This window comes from Stomoxys calcitrans, chromosome 2 (genome assembly GCF_963082655.1).
Source record: "Stomoxys calcitrans chromosome 2, idStoCalc2.1, whole genome shotgun sequence".
Lineage (NCBI taxonomy): Eukaryota > Metazoa > Arthropoda > Insecta > Diptera > Muscidae > Stomoxys > Stomoxys calcitrans.
Genome location: NC_081553.1, coordinates 111,363,823 through 111,380,500, shown reverse-complemented (window position 1 = coordinate 111,380,500; position 16,678 = coordinate 111,363,823). Strand labels below are relative to the sequence as shown.

The following is a 16,678-nucleotide window of genomic DNA, read 5'->3' as shown; positions in this document are numbered from 1 at the left end:
GAAATGCAAGGTAGAGATAGAATACAATATTTTCAATATTTTTCACAGAAAACCCATAACCAAGTGTTAAAAAAAAAATACAAAAAAAATTAAAAGTAATCTAATGAATATTATGTTCAAATTAAAGGTGGGCCGTTTAAAAATTACTACAAATGGCATAAGTTATATAATATTTAAATTTCGATGGGTTAGTGATTGAGATTTTAGAGAGGTTTGATGTTATTAGACAATGTTAAACTATACTAATCATGAGATAAATCGATTTAAGGTGGACATACCTTAAAAATTATTGAAATCTTATATACAACATGTAAGAGCATGGTAAGTTCGGCTGAGCCGAATCTTGTATACCCTCACCATGGATCGCATTTGTCGAGTTCTATGCGCGGTATCTCTTTTTAGGCAAACAAAGAATATTGCATAATAACTGTTATGCTATTGGAGCTATATCAAGTTATAGTCCGATTCGAACCATAAATGAATGCTGAACATTGTAAAAGTCATTGTGTAATATTTCAGTTCATTCGGATCAGAATTGCCCTTGTAGGGACTCAAGAAGCTAAATCGGGAGTTAGGTTTGTATGGGAGCTGTATCAAGTTATTGTTCGATTCAGACCATATTAGGCGCGTTTGTTGAAGGTCATGAGAGAAGCCGTTGTACAAAAATTCTGCCAAATCGGATGAGAATTGCCTCTAGAGGCTCAAGAAGTGAAGATTCCAGATCGGTTTATATGACATCTATATCAAAACATGGACCGATTTGGCCCATTTACCATCCCAACCGACCTACACTTATAAAAAGTATTTGTGCAAATTTTCAAGCGGCTAGCTTTACTCCTTCGAAAGTTAGCGTGCTTTCGACAGACAGACGGACGGACGGACATGGCTAGATGGACATAAAATGACACGACGATCAAGAATATATATATATACGTTATGGGGTCTCAGGCGCATACTTCGAGGTGTTTTAAACAAAATCAGGAAATTAGTATACCCCCATCCTATGGTGGAGGGTATAAAAATCAATTTGTGTTTGTTTGTTCCGTATAGACCCAAAAACGGCTGAACCGATTACCTTGAAATTTTCACAGATTGTGTAGGTTGGTCTGGAAGGAAACATAAGCTATATAATTTTTTGATATCGGAAGGGGGGTGGACTTTCCCCCTTTGCACAAAAGTACGACCCAAGAATAAAAGTGTACCGAACGGGACAATATGGGACTAAAATTTAAAAGTACTTAGGAGTAGACAACGAATTTCATATTAAAAATTGGTTCCTACGAACTAATGGCCCGCCCTAACCCCAAAACCCCCTAAAATAGGTTTATTGGACGATCTTGGCAATACGGGACTCAAATGAAAGGTATTCGGGAGTAGATTGCGGATATCGGCAGGAGCGATGAACAGGCTTTATTGTTTGTTGATATCGGAAGGGGGCGAATCCTCCCCCGTCACCCCAAAATCAAAAGTGGACCGATAATGACAAAATGGGTATCAAATGAAAGGTATCAAAGAGTAGAATGCGAATATGGTATTAAAAATTGGGTCCAATTACACAGGAAATCGTCCTTACCCAAAAACTCCTCAAAGCAGACAAATTGAACGTTCATATCAATATGGGGCTCAAATGAAAGGTATTCGGGTAGATTAAGAATCTGGCATACAAAATCAGATTGAAGTATAGGGGGTCACACCAACCACCCGAAAACGACTCAAATGGCCATAATAACCAATTATGATTATGTGGGACTCGGTTTGTTTGTTTGGGGGCGTATCCCCAAAGCACCCCTAAACTGAACTTCATTTCCGACTATGGCAATATGGAGCTCAAATAAACGGTGTTTGGGAGTAAAGAACGAATTTGGGACTCAAAAGAAAGCCATTTGGGAGTGAGTAAAATTTTGCCCATGAACGGGGCAGGGGCAAACTTCTCACACATCAATGAGTGTTTTCCGATTTAAGTTAAAACTCAACGATAAAAAACATTTTTTATAGCCAAGTCCAAATGATGTGCCGCAATGCGACACCTCATTGGGGAGAATTTACATGGCTTGCTACCTCACAAATTTCGCCAGGATTAAGAGAGGTTAACCACCGATTTTTTTTCGAACGTAGGCGTTCAATGTCATATACGGACATGTGATACAGTAGCACGAATTCGACATCCACATTCAGGGCGAAGTGTCCCCACCCTAAAAAGACATAAGAGAGTTAAAGAAGGTGCAGCGGAGCTGGCCCGGTTCGGTTAGTTTAAAATATTATTAAGCCATACAACCTTCAACCTTGTTTGTAACATTTCTATCTATTTAAATATTAGATTATTTTTAAGGATTGAAGCATAATAATTAATGGTGGTGTCAAATTTGACACAGCATTCCAATAAAGAGATATATTTTAAGTATGAATAATTTGTTAAGGCAAATATAAATTTAATTTCAATGCCACATTTTCATATAAGAGACTTATATGTGCGCCCGTAGAAGGTACATTGGATATGTAATTGTTTATTTTCGAAAGTGTAAGTTAAATAGAAAAAAAAATACAATTGACACTATTCGCATTGACGTGATTTCACAGTGTCAATTTTCAAATATATTTTTGTTTACATAACTCTCGAGACAAGTGATGATGCGGTTTACATGTAAGCACTACAGATTATGATTATAGCGCGTAATTGTTTTTCCTCTTAACTAAAAACTATATTTTGTCATGATCAATAATAGATTATAATTCATATTGAAAGTTCTCATTAAGCATCCCTAACATTGTGATCAATGATATGCATTATTAAATGTATTGTAATTGCATGTCAGTGCCAATGTGACTCTAATCTATTGTAAACGTGAACGGGAAAAACGTTGTGCAAAATGTTGACAAGATTGGTCAAACAATGCGCTTGCTGTGACTCTAGGGGTGAAAATCTGGCAATATACATATATGACAACTATATCTAAATCTGGGCCGATTTCTATCGAGAGTCATAAGAAAATCTTTCCTGCAACATTTCGAGAGAATCGGTTAAAAAATGAGTACTTCCTTGCAATGTTTCTCAAAATCGGACGAACATAATTATGGGAGCTATACCTAAATCTGAACCAATTTCGAGCAAACTTCTCAGATACTGTGGCAGTCGTCAATAAAAGCGTTTTGCAAAAATTTGACAAGATGGGTTAATAAATGTGCTTGCTGTGATTCTAGAAGTTGAAATCGGGCGCTATATATATATATGAGAGCTATATCTAAATCTCAACCAATTTCCATGAAGATCATCAGTAATGTTGAGAGTCTTTAGAATCCTTCCAGCCAAATTTCGAGAGAATCGGTTAACAAAAGACCATTTTATTGCAATATTACTGCAAATCGGACGAATATATATATGGGAGCTATATCCAAATCTGAACCGATTATGAGCAAACTTTATAGACATTGTGGAAGTCGTCGAGAAAATCGCTGCACAAAGTTTTGGAAAGATTGGTCAACAAATGCGCTTGCAGTGGCTCTGGGAGGGAAAAACGGCCCAAGTATATATAAGAGAGCTATATCTAAATCTAAACCGATTTCCATGAAATTCACCATTAGTGTCGAGAGTCGTAAAAAATCCTTCCTGCCAAATTTCGAGAGAATCGGTTAACAAATTACATGTTTATTGCATTATTACTGAAAATCGGACGAATATATATATAGGAGCTATATCCAAATTTGAACCAATTTTTTTCCAATTTCAATAGGCTTCGTCTCGAGGCTGAAAACATGTCTGTAACAAATTTTTAGACGATCGGATGAAAACGGCGACCTGTATTTTGTACACAAATTAACATGGACAGACGGACAGACAGATGGATAGACAGACAGACGGGCATAGCTAAATCGATTCAGAAAGTGTTTCTGAGTCGATCGGTATACTTATCAATGGGTCTTTCTCTCTTTCTTCTGGATGTTACAAACAAATGCACTAAGTTATAATACCCTCTACCATAGTAGTGGTGTAGGGTATAAAAATTGGGTATTAAATACAACTCACCTTAAATTATGCAAGGTTTCATGCGAATAACAGGTAGGAGGAATCTTTAGAGCCTGCGTTTTCAGGTATGTCGAAAATCTTAATAGAAAAAAGTATCGTCGAACGTTGAAGACTTTTAATAACTTTCACTATATGGTAAACTGGACTACGTGAGTAACTCCTCCAAACATTGATCTAAGCTTCGCTTCGTGAGATATCATGATAACAAATTTTAGTAGTAAAAATTGTTTCATCCAAAGAGACAAACTACAAATTTGCCTATGAACATTCTCATATATCAATGAGTGCTGTCCGATTCAAGTTTAAGCTCAATAATAAGTTCTTAGATGGCATAGTAATTCACAAATGTCACCAGCATAAAAAGGGGATTACTACCACTGAAAGTTTTTTCTGCTGTTCACGCTGGGATTTGAAACCAAGCGTTGAACTCATTGGCGTATGAAGTCGACGTTAGCCTATAATGGAAATTCAATGCCGTATTGACCATTGACCGTAGTAAACCAGTTGAATTTTTGACTCAATTCAATATAAACAAATATTCAAGTACGATTGAATTATTTCTTATTTCAAACCACTTTTGAAAGGTTCATAAACCCCATTTCACTTTTTTCTGCAATTAAAAATCCCATGTCTAATGGATAAACAAATTATTGATCTTAAAGAGAAGATATAAGTATTTGTCGTTATTTTCTATGACGTCAATGTTTTTAAATAGCTTCTAAAATCAGCAAGATATTGCCATTTAACTGGTTCACATTAAAAATCCTTAATTAGAGTTAAAAGTTAAGTAATTTAAATACAAGTTTTTTGTCTTTCAAAATCCCTAAAATATTGCTCTTTTTCAATCGGCTAAAATACATGCAGAAAGAGGCAAATAATGTTGCGCATTTGAATTTTTTGGATTTTTTAATATAGCTCTCTATATAGCTAATGAAGCACTAGTTAGAAAACTGTGAAGTCATTAAATGCGTTTTATTTTGTAAAGAAGACAGTGCCGTTCCATAGGATGATTTTTAAGAGCTATAGGAAAGTTTTTCTACAAAAACAAGTAAAGGGTATATATGTAAACCACCTTTCGTGAAAATTCGGTGAAAAATGCATACACCCATAGAAAAAATCAAGCACGGCGTTGACAAAGTGGCCACATTCATTCATAAAAGTGAATCAACACACGAATGTTATTAGATGAACAACAAACATTTATAAACCAACAACAGTTATTTTGAACAAAACGTCCACAGATAGTCACATTCTGACAACTTCTAGTGCACAGTTCACAAAAAGATTTTGTGTGCCGATGAGTATCCAACGCCTTACCACATTGCACCACGGCCGGCTATACACATACAGGGTGGCTGATGAATATTGCTACAATGATGAATATTGCTACATTTTTTTTTCGGTGTATGGAATACATTTTTCTTTTATTCATGTTAAATTAAATTATTAAATTAATTATTAAATTATTATTAATTAAATTAATTAATTAATTAATTAAATTAATTATTAAATTATTATTATTAAATAGAAAAAAAGTTATTACATTTTTTTTTGGTAGCGGCTTTCATCAGCCACCCTGTACAAGGTTTTAAGAGTCATTTAAAATTAAGGTTGGTATACATACACATTTCAAAGGGATGATGTCCACAACGGTCATTGCATGAATCAACAATGCTTGTTCACGAAACCATTCATGTTTGTTGACAATATTTCCAACAACGCCCGTGTATATGATGATAATGGAAACGTTGGCGCATGATTTTAAAACATATTTTTCCTATCTGTGTACCTATGCCCCATTGCAGCTATATAGACATATGTTCCGATTTGGACCAAATACTAATAATTACCAATCATTGTTCAATTGTGTATAACAAAATATTGATCTTTTTAGTAGCTATATCTAAAAATAAACCAATCTGAACTATATAGGACACTGATATCGAAAAGCTTAGCATAAAGCACTGTGTCAAATTTCAGTGAAAACGGATTATAAATGCGCCTTTTATGGCCCCAAAACTTTAAATCGAGAGATCGGTCTATATGGCACCTATATCCAAATCTGGACCGATCTGGATCAAATTGAAGAAGAATGTCGAAGGTCCAAACACAACTCACTGTCCCAAATTTCGGTGAATTCGGACAATAAATGCGTCATTTATGGGCCCAAACCCTTAAATCGAGAGATCGGTCTATATGAGAGCTATATCCAAATCTGGATCGATCTGTGCCATATTGCAGAAGTATGTTGAGGGGCTTAACATAACTCACTGTCCCAAACTTCGGCGACATCGGACAATAAATGCGCCTTTTATGGACGCAAGACCTTAAATCAGGAGATCGGTCTATATGGCAGCTATATCCAAAGCTGGACCGATCTGGGCCAAAAGAAAGAAAGACGTCGAAGGACCTTACACAATTCACTATCCCAAATTTCAGCAAAATTGGATAATAAATGTGGCTTTTGAAGGCCTAAGACCCTAAATCGGCGAATTGGTCTATATGACAGCTATATCCAAATCTAGACCGATCTGAGCCAAATTGAAGAAGGATATCGAAGGGCCTAACACAACTCACTGTCCAAAATTTCAGCAAAGTCGTATAATAAATGTGGCTTTTATGGGCCTTTGACCCTAAATCGGCAGATCGGTCTATATGACACCTATATCCAAAGCTGGACCGATCTGGGGCAAATTAAAGATAGACGTCGAACGGCCTAACACAACTAACTGTCCAAAATTTCAGTAAAGTCGGATAATAAATGTGGCTTTTATGGGCCTTTGACCCTTAATCGGCAGATCGGTCTATATGGGTGCTATATCAAGGTATAGTCCGATATAGCCCATCTCCGAACTTAACTTGCTTATGGACAAAATATTGTAGAATCTGTGCAATGTTTCAGCTCAATATCTCTATTTTTATACCCTCCACCAAGGTATGGGGGTATACTAATTTCGTCATTCTGTTTGTAACACCTCGAAATATTTGTCCAAGACTCCATAAAGTATATATATATTCTTGATCGTCATGACATTCTAAGTCGATCTAGTCATGTACGTCCGTCCGTCTGTCTGTCGAAAGCACCCTAACTTTCGAAGGAGTAAAGCTAGGCGCTTGAAATTTTGCACGAATATTTTTTATTAGTGTAGGTCGGTTGGGATTGTAAATGTTTTGATATAGCTGCCATATAAATCGATCATGAGTCTTGACTTCTTGAGACTCTTAAGGGCGCAATTCTCGTTCGATTTGACTAAAATTTTGCACGCGGTGTGTAGGTATTACTTCAAACAACTGTGGTAAATGTGGCTCAAATCGGTTCATAACCTGATATAGCTGCCATATAAACCGATCTTGGGTCTTGACTTCTTGAGCCTCTAGAGGGCGCAATTCTCATCCGATTAGACTGAAATTTTGCACGAGGTATTTTGTTATGACTTCCAACAACTGTGCTTAGTATGGCGCAAGTCGATACATAACCTGGTATAGCTGCCATATAAACCCATCTTGGGTCTTGAGTTTTTGAGTCTCAGAGGGCGAATTTCTCATCCGATTTGATTGAAATTTTGCACTCGGTGTTTTGGTATTACTTCTCTCATGACCTTCGACATATGTGTCTAATATGGTCTGAATTTATCCATAGCTTGATACAGCTCCCATATAAACCGATCTCCCGATTTTGCTTCTTGAGCCCCTTCAAGGCGCAATTCTTATCCAAATGTACGGAAATATTACACAATGACTTCTGCAATGTTCAGCATTTAATTCATTTATGGTCTGAATCAGACTATAACTTGATATAGCTCCACTAACATAACAGTTCTTAATCATTATTCTTTGTTTGCCTTAAAAGAGATACCGCGCAAAGAACTCGACATATGGGATCCATGGTGGAGGGTATATAAGATTCGGCCCGGCCGAACTTAGCATGCTTTTACTTGTTAAATACTATAGCGTGTTTTCAACAGACAGACGGACGGACATGGCTAGATCGTCTTAGATTTTTACGCTGATCAATAATATATTTATTGTACTTTATAGGGTCTGAAATGGATATATCGATCTGTTGCAAATGGAATGACAAAATGAATATACCCCCATCCTTCGGTGGTGGGTATAAAAAAGCACATAAAATTCAGAAAAAACCATGACGTCTTTGTTTGTATCGATAGTACGGGCCAAATAATTAAATGTTTGAAAATTATTTCATGCAAATGTTCATCGTGATTGTGCCTCAAATGGTCAATCCACTTAGTCCAATTTTGGCATACACTTTCCAACATTTCGGCTGGTATCTCACGCATAAAAGCTTCAATGTTGCCTTCCAATGCGTCAATAGAGGCGGGCTTGTATTTAAAGGTATGATCTTTAACATAGCCCCACAAAAACTAGTCTAAAGGGGTTAAATCGCACGATCTAGGCGGCCAAACGTGATCGGTCCCAAACGTGAAATAAAATGTTCATCGAACTCGCCTCTCAATAAGTCCATTGTTACGCGTGCTGTGTGGTATGTGGCATCGTCTTGTTGAAACCACATGCAATGCAAGTCAAGCTCTTGCATTTGAGCAAAAAAAAGTTGGATATCATCTCACGATAGCGCTCACCATTTACAGCTACGTTGCGATTCGCATCATCTTTGAAGAAGTACGGTCCAATGATGCCACCAGCCCATAAACCGCAGCAAACTGTGACTTTTTCTGGATGCATTGGTAGCTCTTGTAATGCTTTTGACTGATCTTCACTCCAAAATCGACTATTGTGCTTATTTACGTACCAATTGAGCCAAATATGAGCTTCGTCCATAAAATAGAAGAAGCGGGCGATGAACTTTCGTAACAAGCGTTGTTCGTCTGTAAGACGATTCATGGTGAAATTATAGACCAAACTGAAGATGTTTGACTGTGAAGCGAAACACGATTCGTGCGTGAGCTGTTTAAACCAGTGTTGCCAAAAAGATAATAGCTAAAAAAATCACCCTTTGCAACAAATTGTTCGCACTGTTTATGAATATGAAATCTTCTCTCTGGGACCTAAAACTTGAATTAAAAATCACTATTTGAAGTCCACAGTGTTTCATATTGGGAAATTTTAATTTGTTTGTTTTAAGGTTTTAGTTTCAATTTTAAATTTTTTGTTATCATTTCCGTACGGAATAGCAAAAACAATTAAAACTGCCTTCTAATGTGGAGAAATAACCTTTTGAAAAAAAAGATATATATAAACAAATTATTGAAAACATCGCGAATATGAGGAAAAAACACACCCTCTTTAATGGATGACAAGATGCATTTTTGTATTATTTTCTAAACGACACGGACAAGTGCAACCAAATATTGACGGATGTGCAGTTGCTGAGGCCATACAACGTCATTACAAGCGATTGCATTTTGCAACACGTTGTTCGTTTATAGTATTTATGGCGTTTGTCTGGCAATACTAATACCAGTTTCAAACAGAATCAAAAGTAATTTCTGTGCTGTTTTTATAGGAAACCGAAAAACAAAAATTACCAACCATAAGCAGCAACACCAATAAATAAACAGTACCGAATCGGCTACAATGAACACAATAAAATTTTTCTGTTTTCTTATAAATTTAGACAATGATTTCGTTAGCTATTGTTGAAATAAATTATTTCAGTTTGAGCAAGTAAATAAAAATATCTTTTGAAGCTAAATCAAGAGAAAATTCTTATACGCGAATGGGTCATCGATTTTGCAAAAAAAATATATGTAATACAGAAAATATTATAGATACATACGAGGGCTGTTATATAAGTTTCTGCCCTATGCAACACTTAATGTTGCCAGGTGCTATCTGACATTTCCATTGGAAAGTCTGACATTTTCTAGCGTAATCGTTCTCAGAACGTTTTGACATACGACTATTATTTGTGTTGTTTAGTTGTACGGACAGTGGTATGTTGAATCGACTTTCTGCTTACATCTTTCCCACCAATTGCGACATCCAGAAATTCAAAACAAATATCAACAGACGCTACTTGTCCTCCTCCGGGCGTTAACCCTACCTACAATATAACGTACTGCTTATTAAGGGGACATCCCCTCGATAACAAATGAAAAATTTCTTTTAAAAAATCCGCAATAACTTTTTGGGCAACCCAATAGTTTTTTTTTATTGCATAAGTCAAATATTCAAAGTATTTATGCAATTTATTTGTTTTTGCGCGTGTATTCTTTGTTTATCTTTTTGGTTAGGTTGTATGTAAGGTACCTGCATTACATCTAGCTCTGAAATTTCTGGACTACTAATGATTTTAAGAAATTCCAACCAAACACTGTATGCCTCCATGGCTTGAGCTAGTGGGAATCTTTTAATTTTCCTTTATCTGATTTTTCGGAATCCACATCAATCTCGTATTATTCGCTTTGGTTAGCCGTATGTATTATGGTAACAGATACAATAGCACGGGATGTGACATCATCATCGCACCCCATCTACTTTGAGAGGTCATACATTGAACGTCCAGGCGTTATAACAATTTTTGATTGTATAACAGCAGCACAATTCGCCTTTTCGTTATCTTTTGACAGCAGGTTGTTTCAAGCTTTATGTCAAACTTGTGGTGTTATATTGTCCCAAGATATAGCACCTGTCCACAAAGCTGTCTTGATATTGAAAGACTTGGCAGAATCATTTCTGCTTAATCATCCAAAGACTTTTGGATGATTAATTTACCGTGTTTGAAGCTTCGGATTGAACCTTGATCCATAGAATGATTTAAGCATGAGGGATTCGGTGGAAGAAATATAACAGTAAATTTTTCAGATATCAAAACAGTTATATCTAGTTGTGCTTACAACTATATCGAAACAAAAGGACATTGCTTCTAAAGGTATATTTTTAAATTATTTTCATATTTTTTTATTAAGTCGCATAAAGTTGGCGTGCCGATATTTTTCTGATAACAGACCAACGGAGATGTATATGTACTTCGATCTTTAATCAGTTCTAATTTATCCTGAATTGATAAAAAAATGTCCAGTCAACTTTCAATTACAGACAGAATTTAATATGATGCTCAACATAAAAAGAGGAAACCCAGAATTGTACACCAAAAAATCGTGTGTGTGGTGCACGGATAGTAGAGGGAGCATTATTGAAGCACGGATAATAGAGGTAAACCACGGTAAATAGAGATCCAAAACCAAAAAGACAGCATGTCGGTTAACAGGGGTAACCGGTTTATAGAGGCCCGGATAATCGAGGGCTTGTATTTAATATGTTCAGTTTACTTATGTTATTTCCAGTAGTCATACTTAATATGAGCTATATAGATTTGTAAATAATGGGTATTTTTATACGGGTCGTTTTGATTTTCTTTATGGAGTTGGTATTTTTGATTGCTGTCAATTGACATATTTTCAGATTGTCTGATAATGAATAGATTTATTGCTGCAAAGGTGGTGGAAACTTTATCTTTCGGCTTGAATAAATTCGGCCAACCGCTGCGTCTCCTTGCCCGTAATCATTATAAAACATAATGGCAAATCTTTATTCATAAAATAAAGCAAAATTCTTGCCTATAACAATAAATTATATATAAAAAATACTCTGGAATTAAAAATAAATTATCTATCTGAAGCAGATTTGTGTATAATTTTAAGGGAAAATATGCAGAACATTGAGTCTCCAGACTTGCTATTATGATTGTGGAGAATATGATGACAAAGATCGCTTATTTTCACTTTAGTACCATATTGTTCATATTTTCAAGGTCACATAGATTCTTCTTTGAAACATATTCATATCTACCTTGCACATTAGTAATTTGTCTCTATAAGCATACATGTTTTGTTTAATGAACTAGTTTAAGAAACTTTCTTAAAATAAAATTAAATGATGTTTAATAACAAAATATAGAAAAAAACGAATCCATACTATCAAATATGTGGCCTTGTTTTCAAAAGTTAGTTGTGAATAGATGATATCCCGGAAGACTTGAGCTTCTATTGAGTTTTTAAAAAATTGGAATTGTTTTCGATTTCCCCCATTGCAACTTCTTTCTGTAGGTTTGTTGAATTTCCTGTTAATGCAATCTCCTATATTTTTGACACATCAAATATATATTAGACATTTAAAGTGGTTTTTTCTTAAAGAAAATTATCTTATATGCGAAAACGTGTTTAGTTTAAATATCCTGTTTGAAGAATGTGAACCTGCCACATTCATAGTTCCTCAGTTCTCCATGTGAAGTAATCATTATGTTCATGAACGAACTATGACTTTTTGCCTATTGATTTCACATTTCCAAAATCTGCATCTCATCTTATCAAGAGTTTAAAAGAAATATGCCAAAATACGGAAACAGTGTATGCAGCTATTAGACGTTTCCGTTTCTCTATGTTTAGTTTTTTTTGTTTTTAATTCTTAATTATTCAAACGTAGCAGATGTTGTCTAATCATTCTTTCATTTCATCTTATTCGTCTTTGTGCAAAAATATAATTTATTATTGGATTTTTTTCTTATTTCTTAATACTAATTTTTGTTTTCTCTTTTTGTTTTAGAATGAAGGCCCTAAACATGTTTCTTCACTAGATTCTCACCAATTTCCGGATAATGAAGAGCCAAATGTTTTGGGACATGGTTCACCTGCTGAAGATATGCAAAAATCATCAAGTGCAACAACGCCACTGCACAAATGCTGTTCATTATTAAAATCCGTAGGTCCTGCAAACGACGATGACAAGTACAAGAAAAATAAATTTTTATTGAATTTTGATGATGTAAGTGTGAACGAACATAAAATTACTATACATATATATATATAAAATATTGGCATACATTTTGCACGTCGGCATATATGGTAATCCCCGCGTGATGAATGAATATATAAAGAATCGGAGAAACATACGAAGTTCTACGACTAGTGTTTTTTGGAACTTTCCTTACGAATTTCGCTAGACCTCCCAATTTTGCTTATAATTAAAAAATTTTGAAAATTTTTGCCCATGAACATTCCACTAAGGAACAGGGGCAAACTTTTCATATATCAATGAGAGTTCAAGTTTAAGCTCAATGATAAGGGGCCTCCTTTTATAGCCGATTCCGAACGGCGTGCCGCTGTGCGACACCTCTTAGGAGAGAAGTTTTACATGGCATATTACCTCACAAAAGTTGCCAGCATTAGGAGGGGAAAAATTTATAATTAAAGTACCATAAAAATGGTTAACAAATGATTTTTCAAATTTGAGCATTGACACTAATTGATGCACTGGATACTATATCCTTCGCTCCACACAAAAGGCTTTGACCAATGTATTTCTGTTCCTTGGCGCTAACCAACACAAAACAATTTTTGGCGATGGCCTTCAACGTGAATTCCCATTCTGTAGCAAATAAAAGTATCATTTTGTCTAATATTTGATACCATTGTCAAATTTCATTTATGAATTGAATCATGTATCGCAACCTCGTCTGCTTTAGCAAGTAATTAAGTGTCGGGATGTATCATCTATTAGGCAATATCAATTTTCGTTTTATTTCAAAATTGAATGACTATCTCAAAGTTATATTTCCCAACTTCCTCTGTTTGTCCGATTTAACTGTACGTTCCACTTGTTACTTCCATATATTTTGTTTTATCTTCATTAACTGCTAGACCCACTTTAATTGGCTATTCTTCGACATTTTTAAAGTTGCTTTATGACCGACCCATAAAGACAATATTGTCGCCATGGCAAGGATAGTTTTATGTAGCAGTCTGCTATCAGCCTCAGACGTTTTCGTTCATTGTGATACCAAAAGAACATCCTTATAGCTTCTGCAGTGGTCGTTACTTGCAACCTTCAGTCTATCAGCATGTTTTCCGATCATACAGTAACCTGTCATGACGGACATAATGACTGAGATGTCTGTTCTAGCTAGCGACAGCAAAGTGGTTGATCTATTCAAGTCTTGTGTAGGCCACATAATTTTGGAGTGTTCACAACCCCGCCTTTGTGACCATCTGCAATTCGTTGACCTTCGGTCCTGATCATTTAGAATTACCTTGTGTAAGGAAGTTCCTAGTATCGCCAGCTCATCAGCTCTACAATTATCTATGTGCTTAAACTTAAATCGGACAGCACTCATTAATATATGAAAATTAGCCCCTGTTCATTAATAGATAATGGGTTCATGGGCAAATTTGCATAATTATTTCGATATTTCCCTTCGGACCGATATTCTGCGGAATGTAAATTTGCCCAATACTCCATTTAGGAGTACCTGGGAAACTTCACTCATATGTGTTGCTCGATTTAAGCTTCAGCTTAATAATAGGTTAGATTTGGCTGTAGAGAGGTTCAAAACCAATTTAGATTACTGGATTTCTGTCTCTAAGACCGTGCTTTGGTCATGCAGTCGGAAGCATAACTCAGTTTCGTGGTGGATGTTCACGCAAAGATTAGAAACCAGGCGTTAGCGTCATATACAGAGATGCTAACCTCTGCGTAGCGGTGGTTTCCCGCTACACTTTTTTAATTACATACACTTTTTTAATTACCAAGACGTTTTAAGTCAATGCAGCGATGTCCTACCATTTGTCTGTCGAATTCACGCAAATTAAAGAACTAGTTAAAATCTTTCACATATATCTATTGATTTGATTGGTTGGAATAAGAAATATGCTAAATCGGTCCAAGATTAGATATAACTCCAATATAAAATAATGTCTTCTTCAGTATATTAAATACAGTGTACAATCTGGTAGCAATAATGTCTAGTAACCTGATGCACAATCCCTTTACATCCATTTGTTAAAAAAGAAGTTACTAGATATTGTGCGCGCCAGCGAATAAACAACTAAACAACTACGCCATTAACTCGTTAAGGTTAGGTTGAAAAGAGGGTGCACATACACCTAAGCCAGTAATCGGCTTGTTGTGCGCTCTAAAAACTATGAAGTAACCTCCATAAAAAAACGTTTTAATTAAGAATTCCGTGCTAATTACAAAATACTTAATTGTTTTCAATACCACTCCCCTAAGTTGGTTCATGTCTGGTATTGTGTCTGCACCTAAGTGCCGGTATCTGTTAGACGCGAAAGCCGGACAATGACAAGGGAAATGCACCAACGTCTCATCATCTTCCCTGCATGCCCTACTCATGTTATCACTTGTCGCACCGATTTTACATAAGTGAGCTCGTAGTCCTATGTGTCCCGTTATGGTACCAATAGCCATACTGACCTTCTTCTTACTTCCTTTCGGTAATAGCCTCGTCTTCTCACGATCTGGATGCCCTCATAGGATTTTCGACGTCCTACCGACCGTTTCGTTGTTCCATAATGTTGCATACACATTCGTCGCCCACTCCCTTAACTCAGACTGCGTCGACCCGAAAGGCTTCGGGTTAACCAAGTTTATTGACGGCAGTCCTCTGGTCTTCACCGCCAAATCGTCTGCCCTTTCATTTCCCCTTACTCCGTTATGGCCCGGCACCCAAACGATGCGGATTTTGCCATCCTCAGAGAAGGGTGGTTGTTATTACCCTTATGGCAATTTTACTGTCGGTAAAGATGTTCACACTCGACGTCCTCGTTATGGACCGATTTGAATTATGCTCAACACAGTTGATGGAAATCACCATCATTTCAGCCAAATCGGATAAGAATAGCGCCCTCTAGTGGCTCATGAAATCAAGATCAAAGATCCGTTTATATGGCAGCTATATCAAAACCTGGACCGATATGGCCCATTTACAATCCCAACTGACCTACACTAATAAGAAGTATTTGTGAACAATTTCAAGCCGGTAGTTTACTCCTTCGAAAGTTAGCAAGCTTTCGACATACAGACGGACGGACATGGCTAGACGATCAAGAATAAATATACTTTATGGCGTTTTGGACAAAATTTTCGAGGAGTTACAAATATAATGACGAGATTAGTATATACCCATCCTATGGTGGAGGGTATAAATAATCGCATGAAAATTGAGATGAATCTTCTAAGTTGCTGTAAACAACACAAATTGCGCTCGTATGTCAAAATGTTCTGAATACGTATAACCTCAAAAATTTCAAACTTTACGACAGAGCTGTCAGTTGACAGAATGCAACACAAGGTTTGTCCATACCCGAAATATAAAAGGCAACCCTCGTATTCGTTGTTCTATCCAATAATTCATTTGATGAACACTTTGATGAAAACATATCATGTTTTCTAACATTCGAAAAAAATTAAATTCCAAATTAAATCATTCAAGGGTGTAGATGGTGTGAATATGTTTATAGAGTTACATACTACATACAGTATGCAGTATGTATTGTACCTATGTTCGTTTGGTCAAAGTACGTGCAGACAACAAAAACATTTTTAATTAATGGACATTAGTAAACAAACAAACAATTTGGCTTGTAAGCAAATACAATTTATTTTAAAGTGTTTTTAATTTAGATTTGGACGTCAACCAAAAAATTAAAAAACACACACACACACACAAATCAAAGCCAAAAACACACTGCATTGTTAATAATATTTACCTTGATTTAGTTTTGCAAATTGACATTCAGTCTGTTCCAACAAAACGTCTTCGACGTCAACGGCGATGTGGATACACATGGACAAAGACAATTCAGTCAGTCTGCTCCCCCTTTGTAACAATCGCTTTGACTTATCATATTTGTAATGACTGTCTACAGCCTCTTAAAGCCA

The 16,678-nt window shown here is 36.0% G+C and overlaps 1 protein-coding gene across 2 annotated transcripts in view; it reads left to right on the top strand.

Annotated features, from left to right (window-relative positions):
• LOC106088617 (progestin and adipoQ receptor family member 3) overlaps positions 1–16,678 on the top strand; it is a 94,777-nt gene that overhangs the window by 63,666 nt on the left and 14,433 nt on the right. For both annotated transcript variants that reach the window (XM_059363124.1, XM_059363125.1), the window contains one exon: positions 12,548–12,766. In XM_059363124.1, coding sequence (XP_059219107.1) covers positions 12,548–12,766 — 219 coding nt within the window. The remainder of the gene's footprint in view (positions 1–12,547; positions 12,767–16,678) is intronic.